The sequence below is a fragment of the Pelmatolapia mariae genome, linkage group LG10_11 (assembly GCF_036321145.2).
Source record: "Pelmatolapia mariae isolate MD_Pm_ZW linkage group LG10_11, Pm_UMD_F_2, whole genome shotgun sequence".
Taxonomy (NCBI): Eukaryota; Metazoa; Chordata; class Actinopteri; order Cichliformes; family Cichlidae; genus Pelmatolapia; species Pelmatolapia mariae.
Genome location: NC_086236.1, coordinates 51,503,990 through 51,527,606, shown reverse-complemented (window position 1 = coordinate 51,527,606; position 23,617 = coordinate 51,503,990). Strand labels below are relative to the sequence as shown.

At 42.8% G+C, this 23,617-nt stretch overlaps 2 protein-coding genes across 5 annotated transcripts in view; both read right to left on the bottom strand.

Moving 5' to 3' along the window:
• snap91a (synaptosome associated protein 91a) overlaps nt 1–9,064 on the bottom strand; it is a 57,217-nt gene extending 48,153 nt beyond the window's left edge. For both annotated transcript variants that reach the window (XM_063487417.1, XM_063487416.1), the window contains exon 1: nt 8,149–9,064. In XM_063487417.1, the coding sequence (XP_063343487.1) occupies nt 8,149–8,278 (130 nt within the window). In that variant the 5' untranslated portion in view covers nt 8,279–9,064. The remainder of the gene's footprint in view (nt 1–8,148) is intronic.
• A 1,607-nt stretch (nt 9,065–10,671) lies between these two features.
• The window catches only part of dop1a (DOP1 leucine zipper like protein A), a 29,554-nt gene continuing 16,608 nt past the window's right edge, over nt 10,672–23,617 (bottom strand). For all 3 annotated transcript variants that reach the window (XM_063485071.1, XM_063485073.1, XM_063485072.1), the window contains 24 exons: nt 22,397–22,919; nt 21,969–22,252; nt 21,730–21,882; nt 21,555–21,655; nt 21,158–21,423; nt 18,942–21,063; nt 18,601–18,712; nt 18,180–18,362; nt 16,971–17,096; nt 16,579–16,713; nt 16,224–16,279; nt 15,973–16,077; nt 15,539–15,605; nt 15,243–15,387; nt 14,741–14,820; nt 13,411–13,520; nt 13,087–13,236; nt 12,761–12,822; nt 12,402–12,554; nt 12,157–12,293; nt 12,008–12,063; nt 11,752–11,916; nt 11,440–11,569; nt 10,672–11,271 (listed from right to left, as the gene is read on the bottom strand). In XM_063485071.1, coding sequence (XP_063341141.1) covers nt 10,963–11,271; nt 11,440–11,569; nt 11,752–11,916; nt 12,008–12,063; nt 12,157–12,293; nt 12,402–12,554; nt 12,761–12,822; nt 13,087–13,236; nt 13,411–13,520; nt 14,741–14,820; nt 15,243–15,387; nt 15,539–15,605; nt 15,973–16,077; nt 16,224–16,279; nt 16,579–16,713; nt 16,971–17,096; nt 18,180–18,362; nt 18,601–18,712; nt 18,942–21,063; nt 21,158–21,423; nt 21,555–21,655; nt 21,730–21,882; nt 21,969–22,252; nt 22,397–22,919 — 5,730 coding nt within the window. In that variant the 3' untranslated portion in view covers nt 10,672–10,962. The remainder of the gene's footprint in view (nt 11,272–11,439; nt 11,570–11,751; nt 11,917–12,007; nt 12,064–12,156; nt 12,294–12,401; nt 12,555–12,760; nt 12,823–13,086; nt 13,237–13,410; nt 13,521–14,740; nt 14,821–15,242; nt 15,388–15,538; nt 15,606–15,972; nt 16,078–16,223; nt 16,280–16,578; nt 16,714–16,970; nt 17,097–18,179; nt 18,363–18,600; nt 18,713–18,941; nt 21,064–21,157; nt 21,424–21,554; nt 21,656–21,729; nt 21,883–21,968; nt 22,253–22,396; nt 22,920–23,617) is intronic.

Below are 23,617 nucleotides of genomic sequence, written 5' to 3'. Positions count from 1 at the left end.
TTTCCAAGCACAAGAATACAGAATGGCAAGCTTGCAGGTAGAAATCAGAAAGCTTTTGTTGTTTTTTAGCTTTGAAATACAGTGGAATTAGGAGTGAAGTTGAAATGAAACCATGGAGAATGAGTATTGCTGAGTAAAAAAGCAAAAAGAAGCAGGTAAACAAAATGTAAACACTGTTAAACTTGATAGAAAGAAGAAAGTGTGGTTAAAAAAGAAGGAACAATTCTTGAGATGAAGCAGGCTCAAGGCTTGGGTATGTCTGGCTGCCAATGGAACTGCCAGCATGCTGGCACTTTTGGGTGATTGCACTGCGGACGAAAGCCACAGGACGAATGTAGAGGTATACGGGAACATGCTGACATGCTGTGTTCAGCCAAATGCATTGGACAAAATTTCATAATTAAAAAATTCTAAATTGCTAAACAGGCAACTTTTAGCCCTTTTACATTAGTTTGTACTCCGGTTTTTTTCTGCGCAGCTTGAAACATTTTTAGGGTTTTCCATTAGGCAGTAATACCTGGTAATAACCCGAACCCTAAAACCACATTTTGAGCCTCAAAAATGCCTTCAAATTTTTCAGGACCGGCATTTTGTCCCCAAATTGGTGACTGTTTGTCCCAACAGGTATAGTGGCATGCTGATTTTTGGTCACCACAAAGTTGTTTCAACAAACGTGCACACACACTCACACACTGTGACAACAGCAAGCTGTCACAGGTGTCAAAAACAGCAAGATTACACCACTAGATTGTATTCGTAGCTCACAGGATCTAACCGAAGCAGCATGAAAATGTATGCTGCAGAAGCAGCCAGCACTTTCTGTGACGATATCCACACTGACAGCACAGGGTCAACAAGTGGAGGTGCTTAAAAAGATGTCACTTTGTGTCAACTTTACTGACATATTTCAGGCATGCCAAGCCTCTGCTGTTACAGAGAAAACTGAACTGGGCATGTCTTCAGCATTTCCACCATGCTTGGAATGAAGGCCAAGTCTCTGAATCCCACTGAAGATAAGCTAAGCCATGCTAACCTGCCTGTGGCTTCATATTTGCTACAGATACAGAAGTGGTATCACTCTTCTCATCTAATGCTATCCGGGAAAGCAGAGAAGTGTGCTTCTTAGAATGCTCATTCTGGATTAATCCCTCAGTGCAGAGACATGAATCTAAATTGTAGGTGTGAAGGATCGCCTGTCTCTCTATGTTTGCCCTGTGAAAGGCTAGTGACCTGTTCAGGGTTGCCATTCTATCACATTTTGCACACATAAAAACAAAGATGGACAATAAGATGGATATTTTACAGAGATATTGTCTGCACTAGACCGCCTTTATTTAGGGCAAATAAAGTTGAACATTGACCATGTAAACGAATACAGACACGCTTCAAGCCCCTTCCCCCATCCTCCATCCTTCGAGGAGTCAGGAGGCCTCTCAAACATGGTAACACATTGATGGTGACTCATGTTGTGGTAACAGCACCATAGCAGCCAAAGGGGACTCAGCACGCTGTTTATGTTTCTCCCCGCCTCAAACACACACACACACACACAGAAGGTATTGTATCCTGTGTTTGCTCTAAGCAGAGTATAATCGTGTCTCTGGGTAAAAAAAAAAAAGCAAAAAAAACCCCCATGAAAAACCCCCTGTTCACTAGAGTGACTGGATTTAGAGCGGTGGGAGAGCTGGTGATAATGATTGCAGAAAAAAATGGACAGAATGCCAGCCGTGACGCTTAATCAGGTCATTATAATCAACATTGCAAAGGTTTAAATATTGTGTAGATATAGAGAAGCAAAGAGAAGAGCAGGCGGAACATGATGCCATACATTTCTGAAAATATAACCTTCAAACTGTAAACCTGTTATAGCTCCTTAAACAGCATGAGGATTAAGAGGTGAGGGGCAACATAAGCAGTGGCAGCTAGAGATGGAGGCTATTAGGAACAGCAGCAGGAGTTGTGGTGCCCGTCCCTGAAAACAAAGAAATCTTCATTTAGCAGATGTTAAAATCCTGTTACACTAGTTATCTAGTTGCTTCCCTTCAGGCTGCAGAAACCCTGCGTGTCCTCTGATCCACACTCTAGGCCTGTATCTAGTTGAAATTGCTGACCAACTGCGCAAAGAGATGCATTCAAGCACTGCTCATAAACTCCTAATTTCTAAGGCAGTGAAAAACAAAACGGTCTTTGCAGGTAATAACAAAACGGACCTGATGGTTGAAGTAGTTTTGTCGCAGTTGCTGTTTCACTGTGCTACGGTGGCAGATGTTGAGTAATCCACCAACTCCAATCAATCCAGGCAGAAAGAACCAAAGCGGCATCTCGAACACGCCCACGATGGAGGAGCAGCATCAGATGTGGTGGCATTTCTCTACTCAGCCGCCGCCTCTTTAAAATTCTAATATTTCAAAACAGCAGCATCTCACCGTCATCCCACACATCTCTGTTTCATACATTGATAAGTGTGGTGAACATGGCTTGTTTGTGTCATTTCTCACTCCACTGTGAACCTCTGAGCGTACGTGAGTGCCAGGATGGCAGATGGCCACACTAAAAACATTTCTACTGATTCATTTAAACTTAAAGTTAGCCCATGTAATTTACTGAAACATTAACACATTTAAAAAAAATACATTGTATCTCTTAATTGTGCACATATAGTTCTGGAATTGTATTTTCACACAGATGTCCTCATCTTCACACCAAAACAATGAGAACACCTGATATTAATTCATTTTTATTAAGTTTATTTATATAGCACCGAATCACAACAACAGTCGTCTCAAGGCGCTTTATACTGTAAGGAACAGACTCTACGATAATACAGAGAAAACCCCAACAGTCAGACATCCCCCTATGAGCAAGCACATGTCGATGGTGGGAAGGAAAAACTCCCACTTAACAGGAAGAAACTTCCAAGAGAACCAAGCTCAGGGAGGGGGAGCCATCTGCCATGACTGGTTGGGGGTGAGGGGAACATTAAATGTGCCTGCTTGAGTTTTCTGCTGTTTATAAAAAAATGCCAGAAATTCTGGTGAGCATATTTCCTTCCTCATAAAAGCTGGATTTTAAGTTAGCTCGGAATCTTTTAAGCATGTTTGCAGTGACTCTTTGTTTATGGCAAACGTTCAGTGCATATTTAACATTTTGTGCGACTGACAACCCCCCCCCCCCCCCCCCCCCCCCAAAAAAAAAAAAAAAAACTACCAGACTTTTTAGAAGTGATCTTTGTACACTGCTATAATCCTCATCCCCTTTAAAACTTTGGCCCATTGAAGCACTTGACTCCCAGCTGCACCTCCTCACTTGGATCCACATGCAAGTCTATTCATGCTGGGATGCTGCCAAAGGTTTGTGAATGCACACAAGCAGACACGTGCGTGCTTGTGTGTGTGTGTGTGAGGATATCAAGATCCTTCTGTAAGACACACTCATAGCATGTGGGGTGTCGGGCAATCTGTGCTGCTGCCTGAGCACTAATCTTTTAAGAGTTTAGAAGACTTCCGATCTGCATCTCAGTCATCTGTCAGGCTCTTAAAATACTTTTTTTTAAAAAGTGATATCAAATACTTGCTAAGCCTCCACAGACACACACTTACTGAACTATTAATCATTGCGTTTTGTTTTCTCCAGCCTTTTAAAAACCCAAGGTAAAGAGGCATGAACCTGGAGACATGTCTGCTTATATTCTCATCCCACTCTTTTCTAATACCATCTATTTATTGTGCTTTTCATCCTCAGAAACACTACAGCACCTGATTCAGTCTGAATACAGTAACTTCTAATTTTCTCCTGTCTCTCTATCTCACTGCACGGTTTTGGGATCACAGCTTGCGGAGCTTACTGCCCTGGTTGTCACTTGAACCAAACGAACACACATTTGGCTGTCAGTGGAACAATCCATGAGAGATATTTTTAGACCTTGAGCACACAGCTCCTAACACAAAGTGCCCTTTTACAATTCAGCATGTTTTCTCCCCCTCTTTTTAAATGACTTGCAGAGTGAAGTTAGTACATGTTTAGTGTATCATTTTGCACTGATAACAGACTGACCAACTACAAACATTATCTATTCACTTGGAGAGGGACAAAAAATGTGCTGCTGTCAGGTTTCAGGCAGAGTGAGAAGCAGCGCGTCACATTACAAGCCAAAAAGCTCCCAAAATGAAATACAACAAGGATTTGATATGCAAGAAGGCAATCAGTTATATCATTGCAGCATCTTTATGTAATTAAAATATGTAAATTGCTTCAGTAATAGAGTATCCTAGAGCCAAATACACATACATAAATCCATGTGATTGTGTGGATGACAGAGTGTATTTCCAGGGGTATTAATGGATGCCAAGCATGTCGATATAAAACAGGACAACAGCGGTGTTGGAGGATCTTGGCAACAAGTTTCACTGATGATTAAGATGCATCTTTCTGCTAGCGGTAAAAGTAGACATTTTTTCTCCAAGCAGCACACTGGGTAAATGTCAGCTATGGGTAAAACAGGATGTAATGTCAGACAATTTAACCTAAGGCTGCTTCTCCTGCGCAGAACAAATTACCTTTGTCACATACAATGAAGAAGTTTGATTGAAAAAAAAGTATAAACTCAAGAGCTCCATGCTCATTTGGAGCTGATTTATCAATTTCTGTTGATATCTGTTAATTTCTGACATCGGTGCTGTGACTTCTTAATACAATTACACAAACTCAGGCAAGGTTCTAAATTTTAACCCCCCAACATCTTTCATCTCTTCCTCCCCATTATAAATTTATATTACTGGTGTACCCTCTGCCCCCTTGTACAGTTTTCCTAAAGGTAATAATTTATCCTGTTAATCTGTAACGTTGTATTTCACAATTTAAATATACATACGTTCTCTCCAGTACCACAAGGTCTTCTTTTTTTTAGCATGTTGGCACTTGTAGCAGAGATTTTAAAAGCTAAATGGTACTAGCTTAAAGTTACAGTAAGCTATGCTAATGCAACTTATTTGTAAGAGTTGAAACAAGGAGTTTTACCTCCATGCATGTTCTGCCTGTCACTGCCAAATTCATTTTAATATATAGTTTTTATTTATTTTTAATATCATGGGGGGAAGCATGTTTAAAAATGAAATGTTTAGCTTTAACATAAGATGGAATAACCTAACAAGGCTGTTAGCTTAGTGTAGGAGCAAGCTAGGTGTTTTACTTCTGTGAATGGCTACAGACAGGTTTTTATGTGTGCAGTTAGGTCCACCAGCTGTTGGAAAAAGACACATTTTTGTATTTTTTTGCCTATACACCAACATGGTAGATTCACACAATCAATATGTGACTGAAGTGTGAAGACTTTTACTAAAGACTGAAAATTAATTGGACAATTGAGTGACGAGTAGTTGAGGTGAGGCCTGTTCCCAGTGAAGCAGACATAATGTCTGAAGTTGGTTTAAAGTGTTGAATTTGTATTTGATAGCTTATCACTGTATTTCAATATGATGCCAAAAGCACAAGACAAAATAAGGCTGAAAAATCAAAATAAACCTATTAGAGAGAGAAACTAGGAAAAACTTTATGGACGCAGCCGAATCAACAATCTGAATTATTCTTAAAAACAAGGACCTGGCAGCTCAGCAACACCAAAAGACCTGAAAGACCACAGAAGACAACTGAAGTGGCAAATTATTTCCATAATTAAAAAAAAACATTTTCACAACATCTAACTAAGTCAAGAACATCCTCACACAGGAAGAGGCATCACTGTCACATAGTCTATAATAAAGAGACACCTTCATAAACAGATATATGCAGAGATTACAACAAGGTGCAAACCCCTGGTTACACTCAAGAACAGGAAGAGCAGATTAGACTTTGCCAGAAAACATCTGAAGGAAAATCTGCAAAAAAAAATGAAGAAGAAGAAGAAGAAGACAAAAAAGTGGATGGTGAAACCAAGATGAACTTGCAGCTGAATGATGGGAGAAGTATTGCGAAAGAGAGAAACACCTCATGATCCAAAGCAACATTATCTGTCAAACACGGCGGAGGAAGCGTCATGGCATGGGCATGTATGACTGGACACTGACAAACAATGATTTCACCGTTATATTTCCAACCCTGGTGATTCTGTCTCTTTAAAATTACACAAACAATAATTTCCCTGTCAGGGGGCTGGGTCTGTGACCGAGTATTTTGGGTTATTTTGTATTAGTTCGTCTTAGTTGAAGTTTAGTCTAGTTTATGTTATCGTCCATGTCTCCTTGTTTATGAGTCTTTTTCCGTTTGTCATGTGTTATCTCCTTGTCTATGTAGGTTCCCCTTGTGTCTCTCTCCTCTTTGTCCCTCTCCATCTCTCACTCCGACTCTCTGTCTCTTGTATCAGGCTTGTGTGTCCCAGTTCACGTCTCTCCATGTTTCCTGTTCTACTTTGAAAGTCTGTGTTTCCATGTTCAGTGTGTTTAGTTTTGCTTCCCTTGTGGCGTCAGGTTCATTGTGTCAGCTGTGTTTCCCCAGGTGTTTCCACTTCCTTCATTACCCTTCTGTGTCCTCTATCTCCCTCTGTCCCCCCTCTGTTGGGTAGTCTCTTTGTCTCGCGTCATGTACTTCAGGTCTCAGGATTACTTTCATGCTTCGGTTCAGGTTCATGTTTCTTGTCACAGTTTTCGGATGTACCTATTCTGATTCATGTTCACGTACCATGGTATAGTTTTCATGTTAGTTTTAGTTTATCCCAGTTTAGGTTTTAGTTTAGTTTTTTCCCCAGCTCACCTTGCCTTGTTTTCTGTTTGATGACAGCCTAAATAAACGGCTTGCTTTTTGTTATACTTCGTTTTTCTCTCCCATGTCTGCTTTTGGGTCCACACCTCAAACACATCGGCCATCCCGGCCGTAACTTTCCCTCCAATAGTTTCTGTCTATATAGATGCCTATAACCTCAACAATTCAGTGACTTGCACTCACTGACCTCTCACCAGCTTGTTTCAATAACTTCCTAATGTTTCCAATTATTCCAAAACCAAATAAATGCACTAAATCGTTCATTTTGGGGGCAAAAGGTTCCTTGGATAAAAATCCAGTCAAGGATCACGGATTTCATTGGTGTAGGAAGAGGACTGAGGACATTCCATGTATTTCTATTTATGCCAAGTCTTTATGTTTCCCAGATGTGATGCATGGATGGTGTTTATATTATAGACAAATTAATTTTGTGTGTTGAATATCTTAATACAAGCTGTATTATATCATTGTGCAGAAAAAGCAAAAGGCTGTGTTATTCACATGTATGTGTTCTGATCAAATGCACAAGTTTGGTATGTTTTTTGCATATTTATTGGCAAAAACTACTTAAAGGCCTTGTGTCATTCATTTGCATCCTGAAAAAAAAAACACTCTAACTGAAACCTCCACCTTTGCTGTGTTCACTATTATCTATTCTACGCATGAGTCATTGGAGAGTTCAATCTACTTTATGTATGACCACTGGGGATATTGACTGTCCCTGAAATTGTGTGTTATCAGTAAATACAGCCCCATTCCACCCTTTCCAAAAAGCTAATAGCCTTTTTTTTAATTGAATTGGCACTACCTGATCCTTCATTTGACAACCCTGTTCGTGCAATGAAAAACATCAAGAAACTGCACCAAGAAAAATCGAAAAAACAAATCTGTGATAAATATGTTGGCAGTTTTTTCAGTGCTACCATAGAGGACAAGGTCTCAGGCAACAACCCCACCTGTGTGCTTAGTAGTACTGAAACTACTTTTAGCCTTTTAATTATGCAGTAACTAGCATAAGAGCAGCATTGGAGGGAGAGATAGCATGCAATCAGAGGGACTTTTATCTGTAAGCATCTGGTTGGAGACTTTGTGGTTTCCCTATTTTGGCTCTACACTAATGCACAGTGAGCGGGTGAGAGGCCCTGTAATTATATATTAACTTTGGCTTGGTCAAGACTGAAAGCAGTTTCTGTTGGTGGTCTTTCGGTAGTACGCGTGTGTGTGTGTGTTCATACACGTGAGTATATACTATGACTAGAAACCCATCCAAGCATATTAACACACACTGGAGGAACGGATGTGGGGGTGGGGGGTAACCATCATGGCTTTGGTGCAAGGCCTAGTTGTGCATGAGAAGGATGGATGGAGGGGTTACTTAGACGTAGATGTACTCACACTCCAAGTGTTTCTTCTTCGGGGCTGTCTGTTCGTGCGTGGTGGCTTTGCACACCGCTCGGCACACCTCGGATCCTGTCAGGCTGTACTGAGCCGCGGCGATGCGGTCCGTCAGCGTCTGCCCCGACATCTTCTCTCCGCGGAGTCCAACCAGCAAGCCTCCAATATGGTCCTACCCCCCCTACTCACACACACACACACACACGCCGGAATGAGCGAGCAGCCTCAGTAATCCCAGCCGCCCTCGAGAACACCACACAGACACAGGCTCCAGGAAAAGAAATATTAGGGCACTTTCTAAAGAGCCGCAATTGATTTGAGTTGCATAACAAGCGGAGAGCTGGTATTCCCACTCAGATCTGCTGGATCTGCATGCGTTTCTGGAACAATCATGAACTGACTTTCTTCCCTGAATTCCAGTATCCGGTGATAACTACAGTCTATATGCAAAAAAAAGAGGGAAAAAAAGAAAAAAAAGGAGAGGGCAAAAAAGTAAAACGCTAATCCAGGTTTTAATTCAGTGTTTTCCCCTCCGTTTTTTAATGAATTTCTTACTGTTCCGCGTTATGGTCGGACAGCCTCCCTCACAATGCCGTCCTCCCTGGATGATGCTTGTCTCTTGCCTCCCCTCCTCCCTGTCTTCCTTCCGCTTGTCTCCTGGATAATCCTTACCACCACCACCAGTCTGACAGTCCCTGAGTATCAGCGGGGCGTGCAGGGGAACATTATCATCATCTTCATCCCACACCATCCAGTGCAGCGTTTTTTTTTCCCTCTGTTTGTTTGTTTTTCTCTCTCTCTCTCCTTCTCCTTCTGCAGCCCTACGCTTCCTCTGCGCCTTCCTCGCCGTCAGCTCCGGGGATGCACGCTTCAAACCGGGTCGTTGGATGGCGGTGCTTTCGGTGGACTTACATCCTTCCGTTTATTTAATTATTATTTTATTTATATTTCTCAACACGCCCTGCCCCCTCCTTTGAGTCAGGTGACGCAGTGTTACCAACCCCTCTGCAGCCTCTTTTATCGCGAGAGCTCAAGGGAGAAGCGAGAGAGGGGGTGGGTGGGCGACTGGGGTTGATGCGTGAGGATGTGAAGGGTTAATACAGCTACTCTACAGCCGGGTTTTGGTGCCTGTCATGCTGCTTCCGTACTACGAAGGTCATAAGAAGCGTGCAGCTTCAGGGAGCACGATTTTATATAACCACGCGCAGCCAATCAGCGGATTCGGCCCTGTCCATGGTGCTGAAGTCTTCTGGCGTCGTGCTCTCAATCACATTTTCTGATCAGCATTATGCAGTTCTATCAGTCGTTTTTCATAAAAATGTACATTAAAAATGTGTTAATGTACATTGGAAAGACCTACATATAAAATACAATAATTTTTCATGGCACTTAGAAATGTATTTTAAATATATTTATTTTTAATAGCGTATAATAACAGCTGTGACCTCTCTCCCATCTGACAGCGCTCATCTCTCAATTATCAAATCAGACTACTCTGGAGAAAATATGAAGTCTCCTGTATCCCACAGACTGACTGTTGATTTATCCTTTGACCTATAAACCCCAGCCAGGTTGAGGACCATGTATATCCATGTAAATGCATTTTATCCAGCTCCTTGTCTTTATTATGTTTCGTGCAGACAATTTTGCCTGCACGAAACCACTATATTTCACTATTTATGATGTGATTGTCTTTCTTGAAGGGATATGAATAGCAGTTTCCTCATTTGGTTCAGAATCATCAGATTCTGAACTGACCTCAAGATGGACTTTATCTTCAGACACCACCCCTAATCTACGATCTACGTTGAAATCCAGAGCTGTCAGCTGTTCACTTCTGCTGCCCATTTTGTAAAACTCTAACAGGCCACTATATCATACGTAGCTGCTCAGCGTACTGTTGTTAGGACTCCCTTGCAGACAATGTTTATATGTTTTGCTCCTCTCCTGCTGAGTGTCTACTCAATGTAGGTGGAGTTGACCAACAGGAACTTAAAAGGGTACCATCTAAAGTCCATACTGATACGGTCATCTCAGAGACAAACTGAACTCTTGACTGCCTTTGTGGTGTTGCTGCTTTGCATCTTAAATAGAATTATCTCACAAGAATGACTTTCTGTGCAGTAGAGAAGTCTTTGCTTCAGTTTTGGTTTTAGGGATTTTCTAGTATTTTATTACCCCGTTACTTAGCACTAAACCGCAGGTAGGTGTGTCTGTGTATTGCACTCACACATTTTTCTAACTATGTTCTCTAGCATCAGCTGATAACTTAGTACTTGACCTTTTTTGAGTATCTGTGGTCATGGCTGGCTCCAGAAAAACAAGATGCCGATGACGACAAAGCTAATGTGGAAACCAACGGGCAATGCAGTAGTGGCTGTCTATCTTTTACACACAGTCTACACCTGCTCAGATGAGAATGGAGAAGAGACTGAAGAGACTTAGACTGAATGGCAGGGGCGTAGCGTAAGTTCTTTCTTAATATTTAGAAAGAGAAAAACATAGCTGATGTAAACTTCTCATTAGAAATCTTTATTAAGTCACATCGATATGGAATGGCACAGCATTTTCACTTTATCCTAAAGGACTCACATGAAATGTTGAAAGTCATCAAAGCTGCTCCATATATACAAATAATTGAAATCAATAAAGTAGCTTTTAAAAGTAAAATCGTTATAAATACAAAAAAAAAAAAGAATGTACAAACTCCTCCCCAAGTTTATAGTCCCATATAGTTTTTTTAATGTACAGGTTGAGGTTCACTAGTGTTGATCAGTTGTGTGTTAGTTCCCTCTCCCTCCGCTTGTTTTGACCTCACGTCTTGATGAGGCCCTCTAGAAAGTCTTTTTCAACCATCTCCTCGATGTTTTGTCGAGCTCGACTCCAGAACACTTTCTGGCTCTCCAGTTTGTGGCCCTCCTTGTAGCCGGGGAAAGAGGCATCTGTGCGGTTGTGAGCATAGGTGGGGCCTGAGCGGCTGCTGGCCTTGCTGCTGAACACCTGGCTGAGCAAGTTGAAGAAGGGCAGCAGCTGCTCCATACTGCGGATCACGTAGAGGGTCAGCATTAGGTGACCTGGCTCCCAGGACAGGGTTTGGGTGGAGCAGTCCTCCTCTGGGTTTTTCTATGAGGAGGAGGCAAATAATTTACTAAAGCTGAAAATTCACCTGCCAACCCGCAGAAACTACGATTTGCAAAACAGGCTCTTTTAACAAGCACTTTCCTCTTTGTAAGAGGCACTCATTTGTCTTCATTATTTAATAACCTGTGTAGACAAGAGAAGATGAGATACCTTGGCTCGTTTCCTCAGCAGCTTCACTAGTCGGACAATGTAGGGCTTAAACTCTCTCTGGTGAGTCCCCTGACGTCTCACTTCCAACCCCGAATCGTCTGAAGCCTCTGGGATGAAGGCCCAGCGATACCTGTAATGAGGCGTGACATACTCAGAAAGATCTCACAGCTTTAAAGGAGTGAAATTCACATAATCAATTATCACAATGTTCCCTTTCACATCTCAAACACTGACACACAGGCACACACTTCTATCTAAACAAATTATGTCTGTTATTTTTTCCCTGACAATGACATGCAAGTCTGTACTGACATCTGAAACTGAGGCAGGCTCTCGGGAGGCAGCGCCAAGGCCAGATCCAGAAGCTTGCAGGCAGAGAGATAGAGGTTGAGCCAGCGTTGACTGTTGTAGGAGGTGGAGAAGCCGTTCCCTCCAGAATAGGTGGTCTCTAGCCCAGCCACAGATGGCCCGGATGTCCTACAGGTGAACAGGGTTTTGTTCAAAAAATGATGATGATGTTGTACACTTACCACCACAGACCAGTTTGTCATAACAAGACATTGTATACCTTGATATGTCCTCATCTGCTGTCAGCTCCTGCTCCATCAGTAGAAACACCTGAACCTGCAACATACAAATGTGTGAGTGCGTCAGTTTGGGTAAAACACAGGCACAGCTGCAGCAGGGGTCAGATTTTATGTAGCCTGTATTGCTAACCAGCTCAGTGATCATGGTGGGCCACAGAGAGGTGAGGTGCTGAGGTGACATGCGCAGCAGCAGCACTCTGAAGAACAGGAACACCTGAGCATGAAGGATGGGCACCTGAGGCAGACGCAAGCTCTCCACGAGACGCTCTGTGGACACACAGGTTAAAAGAAAAAATACCTAATAACTTCAGCTGGGCTTTCAGGTGACAGATAATATTAAGGAACTTCAGAGTGGTGTTTTCTGTGTGAGGTTACCTTGTATGTCAGGCAGATATTTCTGATACTGGTCCACTTCGCTGCTGTAGATGGTGAAGGCCAGACGTTTAAGCAGCATGGCCCTCTGCTCCAGCTCAGCATCTCTGTTGGTGAACAGACTCAGGGAACTGCTCTGGGCTACAGCCACCCGAGCTAACAGGAACACACACACACACACACACACACAAATGTGACGTGTTATTACTTCACCTGCCACAGTCTTTTAGCTTTTAATATCTGTAACATATTAAAATTTTTTTACACCGTCAGTAAGTGGAGGGAGGGGGGGTGGTCTGATAAATGATCTGTGACTGCACCCAGTGATATATCTCCAAATTCTAATAGGGAAACTAGCTTACTCATGAGGTCTCTGAATGTGGTCTTGTCATGAGTCATCAAGTGGTCAATGATCGCTCTCCAGCTGCAAAAATGAGGAAAATGATGGAATAATTTCTACAAGCACAGTTCTGTAATATTTGGCAACCGATTATCTTCATGCAAAACTAAAACATAGTGAAGCTTTTATTTTAAAATCTCTCTCTGATGTACCTGAAGTGTCTTTGTTTATAATTCTATCCCCTTTCAATTGTGATCTCTTAAGTGCATTTCTCTCTTGTAATAACTTGCATTACAGCTGTACAAGTCTTCACCCACACACAGTTAGTTTCCTCTCCTTCCTACTCACTGGCTGACGCAGGAGGAGTCCATCTGGAAGAAGGTGTGGTCCATGAAGAGGTCGAAGGCCTCCTTCTTCCAGGCACGCCGGGTGTACTGATACCCACTTAGACTGCTCAACAGTTGGATACAAGCCCGGTAGCTGGGGGCGTTGTGAGCGCTGTCAGAGAAAAATTAGGAATGACCAGGATGTGAAGCATCCATGCAGACATTCAATGCGTTTTATTATTGATTATCATTACTAATTTTTTTTTTTAAAAAAAGAAGAAAATACATAGTGTTATTTCTCAATGAGGACAAAAGCAGCACACAATACAAAGAAGCTCATCCAGACCTGTGGTTGCGGAGGTAGGGAACTACGTAGTGCATGATATTAACCAGCAGCGGAATCACCTTCTCCTTCTCATCACTGTAGAACACCATGTCCAACAGATGAGCCAGCACCTGGCGGATACAGCCAACATTCATTGTGTTGTTTACATCAAAATCTTAGTAAATGGGGCAAAACCAAGAAAAAATTTTCAAAAGTAGAGAGCAGATAGTTATGGCCACTGAGCCTCAACACCTGCTTCCTGTGTTGTTTGGTTGCAGATAAAAAAAGACATAAGACAGAGACGGGGGGGGATCCACCCAGGTGAGCAAACATTTTTAAATAACATGCAAGTTTTATGTTCTGATGAGTACAGAAGTTAAAGTTAATTATGATAATGCTTTAAAATGACTGCTCAATTAACTGCTGAGTGATGCTTCCAAAAGAAGTTGTAAAAATCACATTACACCAAAGAGACTTAAACTGAAGCGTCCTTGAAGTTGGCTGCCTTGAACACCATCCAACCACTGCATTGTGCGTTTTTTATGCTGGCATAGTTTCCAGTGCTTGCACACCTTAATATTTTCCTTGAAACAGCAAGTTTCTCATTCATTACTTTGTGCATATTAAGGTTTTGGACACAGTAGCATGCTAAACAGCGCTCTTTTCTCGCACAGTTTCCCGCTCTTTGGTTGCTTTATTTACAAACCACATCATACATCAAACATGTTACTGATATGATACATATTTGACTGCATACTTAACTTTATTTCTGCTTAAATAAATGTGTTTTTCACAAAAGTCATTTACACTCCACATTTTGTCACATTCTTTCTGCCATTAGGTACTTTTATCCAAAGAGTGAAAAATAAGAAATGACCATCACACTACTCACCAGCTACCAGATGCATAAACTGCAGTGCAGGACATATTTGATAAACTGCCTTATATGCATCCATCTATAAACTGCATCCATGAAGCATGGGCAATATCTGCGTAATGAGCTCCACTCTGAGCTAAAACAGCCAAAACATTGGAGGTGGCCACCGATTTCAATTATCCACCTCCTCCAAAGCATAACACTTAACTCAGCACATGAATTTATTGGTTCACTAATAATGGTTTAAGAGTTTGAGAGGTGGTTATAAATCAGCTCTAAGAAGTTCAGATGGACCGTGGGGGGGGGGGGGGGGGGCTTGATAGCGACAGGCCTAAACATTGCTGGTAAATATGAGCAAGAGCAGCTTGAAGCATAATCAAGACGAACAGTGGAATGAAGCAGCACAGTCACTGACTGATGGCTTGAGAAACAAAAACAGGGTTGAACTGAGTCACAGACACTCAGGTGTTTTACCTCGGCCAATAGCGTGAGGGCGTGCACACTGTACACTGATGGAGTGAAGCTGGAGGCCTCCATCACTGTGAGCATTAAATCTACAAAACACACATACCAAACATTAGCAGCAGCTACACAACAGATAATAACACATCCACGCTGAAGCACCCCAAAACTATTCATATTTCACATGTTTTCAGACATGTTAGCTCCTGTGAACACAAGTTTATAAGTGCTTTGCTTGAGCTGAGTTACGTTAAGAATTATTGTCTGGCATTCAGATTAAACCCGAAAATGTTAGCTACATTTATGACTCTGCTATCTGATTTCACAGAATTACCGAAATCATCTTAAAAAAAAAAAATCAAGACGAGAAAAGGAAAACCAAGAAACACATTAAACCATCCATGGCAGAAGCAGAGAATGTAGTTGGTGTTGAGGCCAGGCATGTTTAGTGTGACTATCAAGCAACATAGCGAACAGCCTTTTCATGTATGATCGTAAAGTTCAGGCAGCGCACCTTCTACATCAGCTTCCAGGTTGGTTCCATCCACAACGATCTGAGGAGAAGGTTTCACCTCCAGGTTCCTCCTCAGCCACGTGGTTTGCTCCAACGAGGAGCCTGCAATCGTCCCAATGGCCTCCACCACTTTATGAGTCACGTCCTGAACATATAAATTATTTTGATTCCCTCAGTGTTCTTGTTGTGCTTAATTTGATTGTATCCAGCACGTTATAATCCGGCATGTCTGTAGAGCATGGACTTGTCACATTATTATCTACAATCAAAACAACAGATCTGGCTGCAGTACCTACCTGCAGCTCTCTCTGGTCCTTCTTGCTTTCCAGATTAGGGTTCTTCAAAATGAACTCGTTCAGAACTCTGGAGAAGAAAAACAAAGGAGCAAAGGTATTAAATAAGTTAAAATTAAAAAATGTATTTTGGAAAATCCTGACAGAGACCTTTATTTACCCCAGTTTCAAAAGAAAAGAGACATTTTGTTGAAGCAGGATTCTATCAGAGTAAGCTGTATCTTGTTTGCTTATTATAACTGGTTCTACTTGCCCTGTTAAATTTATAGCATTAAGACTTTCTTTAACTATTTCAAAATAAAAGCCTTCTGGAGCTAAACTGGACAGAAACACAGAAAACAGCTTTATACAAAGAATGAAAAAGCAAAGTGAATCATACCACTGTTTACTCAGTTTATGTTTACTGGACTACTGTAACACCCAGGGGAGAAACGTACCCCAATATGAGAAACTGTCCTGGAGCAGGCAGGCCCAGCTGTATAGAGTCCTTCAGCAGTGCCAACAGAGATGGCCAGCTATCAACCAAACTGGAAACAGGAATCCTAGCACAGAAAGAGGCAACATCATAAATTCAGAGTGGTTAGTTATTGTAATTATACACACAAGGAAAGAGTGTATTCTATGTATATCGGAATTCAACAGATATGGTGTCTAATTATATAATAATGTGAGGAGGCTGTGTACTCACCTCTGGACATAAGAATAGAAGAACTGCAGCATACAGACCTCTAGAGAGAGGTGCTTCTGGAAAGCAGAAAAAACAGTTATTGTAATGACTGAACTCTAACTGAAAGATTTCAAGGTATCCTAAGAGAAAAGGGATCAAAATTAAAAAGTGCCCCTCTAAAACAAACCGTAAAGCCTCTGAAGCAGAAAATCATGGCAACAATTACCACAGTTCTTCATTTTTACTGACATAAATCATAATGATTCTCTTGATATTCACATGAGTACATTCCTGTCCTAGCATTGTTATGCAAAATTTAGAAGTGAGACAAAAACAGATAAAGACTGGCTTGAGCAACAAACACCAAAACACCAACCTTGTCCTTGGCGATAGCAGGCGGCTGTTTCAGGACCTCTTTGACTGTTTGCATAACAGTCTCAGTGCGCATGGCGCTGACAGAGCGAACCAGTTCAACTAGCAGCAGCTGCTCTTCACTGGCTACAGGAATCACCTGAAAGAAAGTCATTCAGACTCAATGGAAGAAATACAATGATTTCAAGAGTGTAATCAAATTGAGGCATACTGGCCCTGGTTAAACACTCCTATTAAGAGAAAGAGAACAAATGTGAAAATATATAACTTCAGCATGCTTTTAGAAATAAACACACTTTGTCATTTACTACAGCAAATAGGAAAAATATTTTGTGTTACTTAAATAGCTTCAAATGGAGGCACTGAGACAATCATCCACATTTTAATTGTTTATACCTTATTTCTGACTGGAGTCTTGACTTGTTTCCTCTCATTCCAAACGTATGCTATAGCTGCCATGAAATGAGCGCCATGATTCATGGAGATTGGACCCAGCAGCTCTAGGATCTGCTGACGGAGGTTCTGCAGAAACAATGCACAAACATTAACCATACTTCTACCATCAACATCCTATAATTTCAGTCTATCTTGCAGAGCTCTGATTTCTCCATGATACAGCTGCAAACAGTTTACTTCCCTAAAAGTTCTTGGCTCACATGTCATATTCAAATATGTATAACATGCAACTTTCCACAGTGAGCATATAAGTGACACAATAAACTGTTAAAGAACATTTAAACTGGGCCTTGCACTTCGCATATGTAAAGTCGGTTACAAAAGTAACCAAGGTATTTAGTCCTAATTACTCCTCCATCAGGGACTCGGGGCCTGTAATAGTTACAAGTTATTTCAATTGCAGGATGCGATTCACCACAATATCTCTGCGAAATTACATTTCCATCCCACCTCAGTAAAACATGAAATGTTATCTGCAAGGGGCAAATAATTATCTATAACTGCAGAAAGAAAATCCTTAAGCACCAATAATGAGATTCTGTTTTAGTATTGCTTTATGAGTTATAGAGCCAAGCAGCAACTCTTCAGGTTAGGTAACAACACAAGGTTAACAGGCTATCTGGCTTTATTTGGGCCCAACTTGCAGAATTTACTGCGTCTTTGCTCATGCCTACAAATCATTGTTTCGATTTAAACCAACTATTAAGAGCAGCATCACTTCACTAGGATAGATCACCACATTAACTTACAGTGTTTGCTCCAGACCTGTCGACAGACCAGATACTAAATAATCAGATCACTGTAACAGCTCTACTTCTTTCCCACATGAGTTGAACGGGTAAACCAAGAATTAATAGAGCCAGCTCTTGAGTAGTCAGACAACTAAGGAGAACAAGACCAAGATAAAACTCCATTATTCAAGTTTCTGGTCGATACTTGGTCTCTGTGTCTGTGCTGATGCCAAAGGCATTTCAGATCATCTGTGAAAGAAAAAATACTTCTGAAGGTAAGTTATCTGAAATAAAATCTATTAATGAAAATCTTAGTCTTAATATTAGAGGCTCCTTTCACCCAATTCAGTCAATTTGAGCAGTCTAACTATGAGACCAGACTGACTAGACAACCATGAATACATTTCAACTTATATACCTTAGTGGAGCCAAGGTTGATGTTAGATGTGGAAGCAGCAGAGGCAGCAGCTGGCTTGTCAGAGTTATCAGCCTGGTGGAGGACACTCCAAAGGAGGGTGACAGAAGACATGATGGTGTGGAGGATGGACAGGATGCCTGATCGAGCCTCAGCCAGGTGCTTCTGATCAACGCTCACTTGTAACTAAACAGCAGAACATACAGCAAGACACTGAATGCTGGTATACTGCAAAGCAGAAAATGAAAAATGTGTAAAACCTCATTATGATTATCCTCACTAATGTATCAAATAAGGAAACCACTATTCTAAAATATAAGGGAGGCATTGCTTTGTGTAAATGAGTCTATGTAAAGGCCTATAAATGTTCACTGAGGTATCAGAATGCAGTCTGCTGCAATCATGTGGTGCATGATGCCCTCACCTGGTGGTACTGGGAGGTGGGATCCAATAGGCAGTAATGGATGATGGCTGTCACGCCCTCTAGCAAAGTCAGAATCAGGTCAGGAGGAATGCAGAGAGCCATCCACTGTGGCCTAAAAAGCACGGAGAATAAGCAGTTTAAACATGAAATATTTCAAATGAACAAAAAAGCATAACATTTTACACAATTATAGAGGCATTTTAGAGAAAATTACTTGCAAGTGAATCACTACATAAGATGGTCAAGGCTGCCCTCTGGTGACCAAGCCATGCCATGGCATTTTACTGCACTGTGCCGCTGATCTGTTACATAGTTAACAAGATCCATCTAGACATTAATACCTGGTGTCAGTGATCCCAGTCTCATAGCGGTACTGCTGGAGAAGATTATCCAGGTTCCTGCACAGCTGCAGAGTGACCGAGGCCACAACCCTCCTTAGGACTCTCCCCATGTAGGGTAGTGTGGCTGTGATGAGTCCGATCCACTGTGGGTGCATCTTGCACGCGTGGTGCTGATGCAAGGCCCTGATGACCGAACAAAGGAACATACCCTGTGCTGTGATAGGCTGTCCGTGGAGGTACTGCAGTGATGTCATTGGCTGCTGAGGGTTGACATGCTCCACTTCCCCACCCAATATCTCAAACCCTGCTCCAGCACTGCCTCCAGTCCCTCCACCTCCTGCCCCTCCTACTACAGGTTCTGCTCCTTCATCAGCTGGCAGGAGGACCCTGTGCTCAAGCACAACAAGACTCTGCAGCAGTCTGAGCAGCTGGGCCTGGACTGCACTACAGCTGTCTATCTGGTCTTCTGATAGGTTGATAACGCTGTCCTCAGATAGACCTTCTTCCACTGTGGCCATGTTGACCCCTGCCACCCTCTGCTCGTGCCATTTCTGAGCACTGAATATGGAAGAGAGAAGGCAGTGTAGAACCACCTTCTGAACTTTGCACTTAGAGAGGACATCGCTTATAAAACTAGCAAAGCCCTTCGCTGAGCCACCTGTGACTTTGGCTAGCTCGCTGAAAAGGAGAGTTAAGACCTCCACACTGGTTAACTGCATGGCCCGGTTCCCTGCCAAGTCCTGAGGGCCTGCAGGCACATGAGCAGAGTAATAACTTCTTAGGAAGTAGAGACAGAGTGAGATGATGATCTCCAGGTACATGGCACTGCGGAATGAATGGGAGTGGGAGTCCTGGGAAATGGGGCAGTAAAAGTCTTTGCCCATGACAGAAACACGGTGACGGGCTAGGAGGTTTTGAAGCAAAGACAGCTGTGGGGTGTAGGTGTTGTTGATGCTGGTGGTGGAGATGGCGCTCACAAACCCTGAGGGAGCAGCTCTAAGCATGGCTGCAATGGCTGACAGGGCGTGGAGTGCCCGGGAAGAGTCATAAAGCTGGAGGTAGAGGAGGACGTGCTGGTAGAGGGGGTGGATGTTAAAACGAGGTGGGGCAGAGGATGATCTGCGTCCTGTAACGCTGACACCCCCAACAGTCATCCCAGAGCCCCCGCTGGGCGAGCCTGTGTCGCTCTCTATCTCCGACACCTCACCTTCCCCGCAGCTGTACCAGTTTTCTAGATCTAAACTATCACCAAAGAAAATACTGGGCGGGCGCAGTTTGTCTGCTTGATTTGCCTTCCTCTGTCTCTCCTCTTCCTTCCTCTTAGTCTTCTTGATCTTTGGCTTTGCTCCTGGAGACTTGTCTGCCAGCTTCTCCATAATTTTCCCTTTAAGGCTAAGCTGGATGCTGCTATGGCTACGTTTGCGGGCCTGAGGGTCATCCACCTGAAGGGTGTGGTCTGGGGTGGCCGGGTTGGAGCTGTCTGGCAAAGTGACAATGGAAGGAGAGGAACTATGGCGGGTAATGCCCTCTTTGTGCTGTCCGTCTGCTGACGTATCAGCTGGTGTGATGGTGAGAAATTCCAGTGTGCCTTCAGCCAACATCTCCGGCACAGTCTGGTGGTTGGAACAATGAGGAAGCCCAGAGTCCAGGCGGGTACCAGTGGATGTATCCGAGGAGGTGCTGTCAGTGTCGGTTTGGGGCCAGTTTTCAGGTGGATATGATACTTCAAGAGAGCCCTCATCAACTAGCTGTAGAACTCTGTCGATGAGTTCACCTATAACACAAGACACAACTTCCTCTATAGAATCCTCAGAGGGGTCATCTGAGGATCCAGGTTGTGGGTCTGAGCCATTTATCATGCATTTGACTCCCTCTGGTTCCTCAAAGCTGCCATTTTCCACTGTAGAAGAATGAGAACCAGTGGAGTCTGAACTCTGAGGCTCCCCCTGTTGGTGAGCAGGCTGATATTCACCAGCTAGATGCAAGTTCTCACTGCTCAGACTCATTATGGACAGGCTGTCACTCAATGGGTTTACAGTCAGGCAGAATGGCTCCATGTCACCCACTGTCAAACCTCGAAGATCCTCTTGTCCAACCCTCTCACTCTGGATCTGACTGAAGTCTAAGGAAAAGTAAGGAGGAGATAAAAGGAATATTTACATAAAGAACCAAAGTGAAGCCAAAGTTCAAAAAGACAGTTAAAGGTTAGTGCTCACTGTCTGAGAAGCCAGAGTCTCTGTTGTAAATGGGTTCTGATGGCTCCCGTTCAGGCGGTTCAGGGAAGACTTGGGCTAAGTGGCGCTGCGCCTGCACCCTCTGAATGGAGACTCGGTGGGTCTTGGGATGGAGCAAGAGGAGGAGGAGTGGTTCGAGGACCCGGGCAATGTCATGTCTTTGAAGGACCTGATTCAGCCAAGCCCGACCAACTGCACTGGTACATGGATCCCAGTAGCTCAGGCAGTCCAGCATTATGAAAAGAGATCTGAGGGATAAAGACAACAGTAAGACAAAGGAAAAATGAAGAGGAATTTAAGAAAAAGGAGTCATCAAATCTACTAATGGTGGATACTTTCATCAGCACAATTTCCATATGATCAGCAGTTTCACATGTACCTGTCAAATGTGCGACTAAATGGAGAAGACTTGGTGATGTTCAAATCTCGCGTTAAATGCCACAGCACAGAGAATTTAACATGGGCCTCCAGACGAATTTGCTGAAAGAGAAACATGCTTCAGCATGGATTTCTTTTATCTGATTTTTGCCTGGTAATGTGAGCACTATGCTGACCTTGTCCCTGTGCATGAGTTGCTGGCTGATGACATCCTCGCAGATGCTGGAGGAAGGAACGAGGTTGTGAAGCTGGTAGAAAAGTTCCACACTGCGCTGATGGTGCTGAGGGGTTCCCTCACTCAGCTGGTCCCACAAAATCAGAGCCACCGACTGAGCAAAACATTAAATGGGGTTAAAAAAAATAAAGAAAAAAAAAAGCCAAATAGTTCCACTGCAATCTGGAACCAGATCTCTACCTTGAAGAAGTCTGTCTTGTCAGCAATGTGCTTTAGGATTCCCTGAGTGAGCGGCGGCCTGATGACTACAGCCACTCGACCCTGGCTTGGACTCATGGGCTGGGTGGACTCGGAGCTGTCGCCAGATGCCACACTTTCAGCAGTAACCATGGCAACAGATTGGGTAAGCCCAACTAGGTCCATGAGGAGGGATATGGCTACACATTGCAGGCTGAAGTCACTGGCCAGGCAACAGGCATCCATCAGCGTCTGGAGCCACAGCGGGAGCCGGACCTGCTCACTCTCTGCGTGGATGCAGGAGGGACAGAAAACATGTTAAAGACTTAACTAACATGAATTCGTGTCAACAAACTTTCCTTGTTCTTATTTACAATGATGTACAACTGTATGCACCCATTAGTGCATTTATTAACATAGACTGCACCTACCAAGCAGTTCTTCCTGTCTGGGTGAAGACTTGAGATTTCCCTCTGCGATGTAGACAGGGAAACTGGAGCATTCAAGGAAGAGCTGGCAGGCAGCCGTGAAGGCAGCAATGCACTCTTTCTGGACCATCCCAGAGCCCGAGCAAACCTCTGCATGATCACCATTCTGGGAGCTCTCTGAAACCAGGAGCCCTGATTGTGTCACTTCGCCTCTGTGACCCTCGACTTTGTTCACCTGCCCTGGGATAATGTATAAGGTGATGAGGCGGGAGAGAAACTGCTGGAAGTGCTCCAGGCAGCATTGCATGACTGGTTTGTCCAGAGGTTTAGAATGACATGGGCCTGAGGAGCGACGGCCTGTTCTGACTGTGGAGTGCGGATGAGGGGTGTGCTCTGCCTCTTCAGGAACGTCTCCTTGGTATTGGACAAACTCTGTGAAGCCACTCTCAGAGCGACAGCTGGGAGTGTTTTCCACATCCTCGAAGACATCCTCAGTGCCAGGGCCCTCCAGAGTGGAAGGGAGAGTCTATCAAAAAAAAAAAAAAAAAAAAGACAAAGGAAGAAAGATCGGCAAAAATGCAGACATTATCCATCTGTAAGTGGATTATTTTCTGAAAAACTCTCAGATTTCTTATTAATGATTTTTTATTTTTTTCTATACAAAACCAAAACCAAAAAAAAGGTATTAAGCTGAATGAAGGGTGTAGAGATGTTTTGAAGCATCATCATGGACACTGTCACAGCAGACCCTTTGATCTATAATAGCATAAAAAGCAGATGTAACCTCAACACTAATCAGGAGAAATTACATCTAAAATAGGACATCATAAATTTATCTAATAGCATTTTTTTACTCCATAAGGCATTGCAGGAAATGGTAAAATTTGTTGGCAAAATTTGTTGAAGTTGCAGTTTTTGCTGCAAGTTACAGAATTTGTTTCTCATTTGCAGCTTACTGATATAACTTGGTTTATTACTGATATAACACTGCTCAAGTAACTCAGTCTCCACCTATAATATAATCTAAAGACACTTCCAGGAAGTGCAGTGTATCGTTCATATAGTGAGACTTGAGCAGAAAATTACAGCCTTTGTCCATAAGAAATATGCACTCTGTTCAGTAAATAATCACTATGTGCTTAGCTATTAGTTAAAATAGTGGTAGCCTTGCAGCAGACACATAAAGTTTATGACTACACTGGTCTTTATATAGTAAGGCTGCGT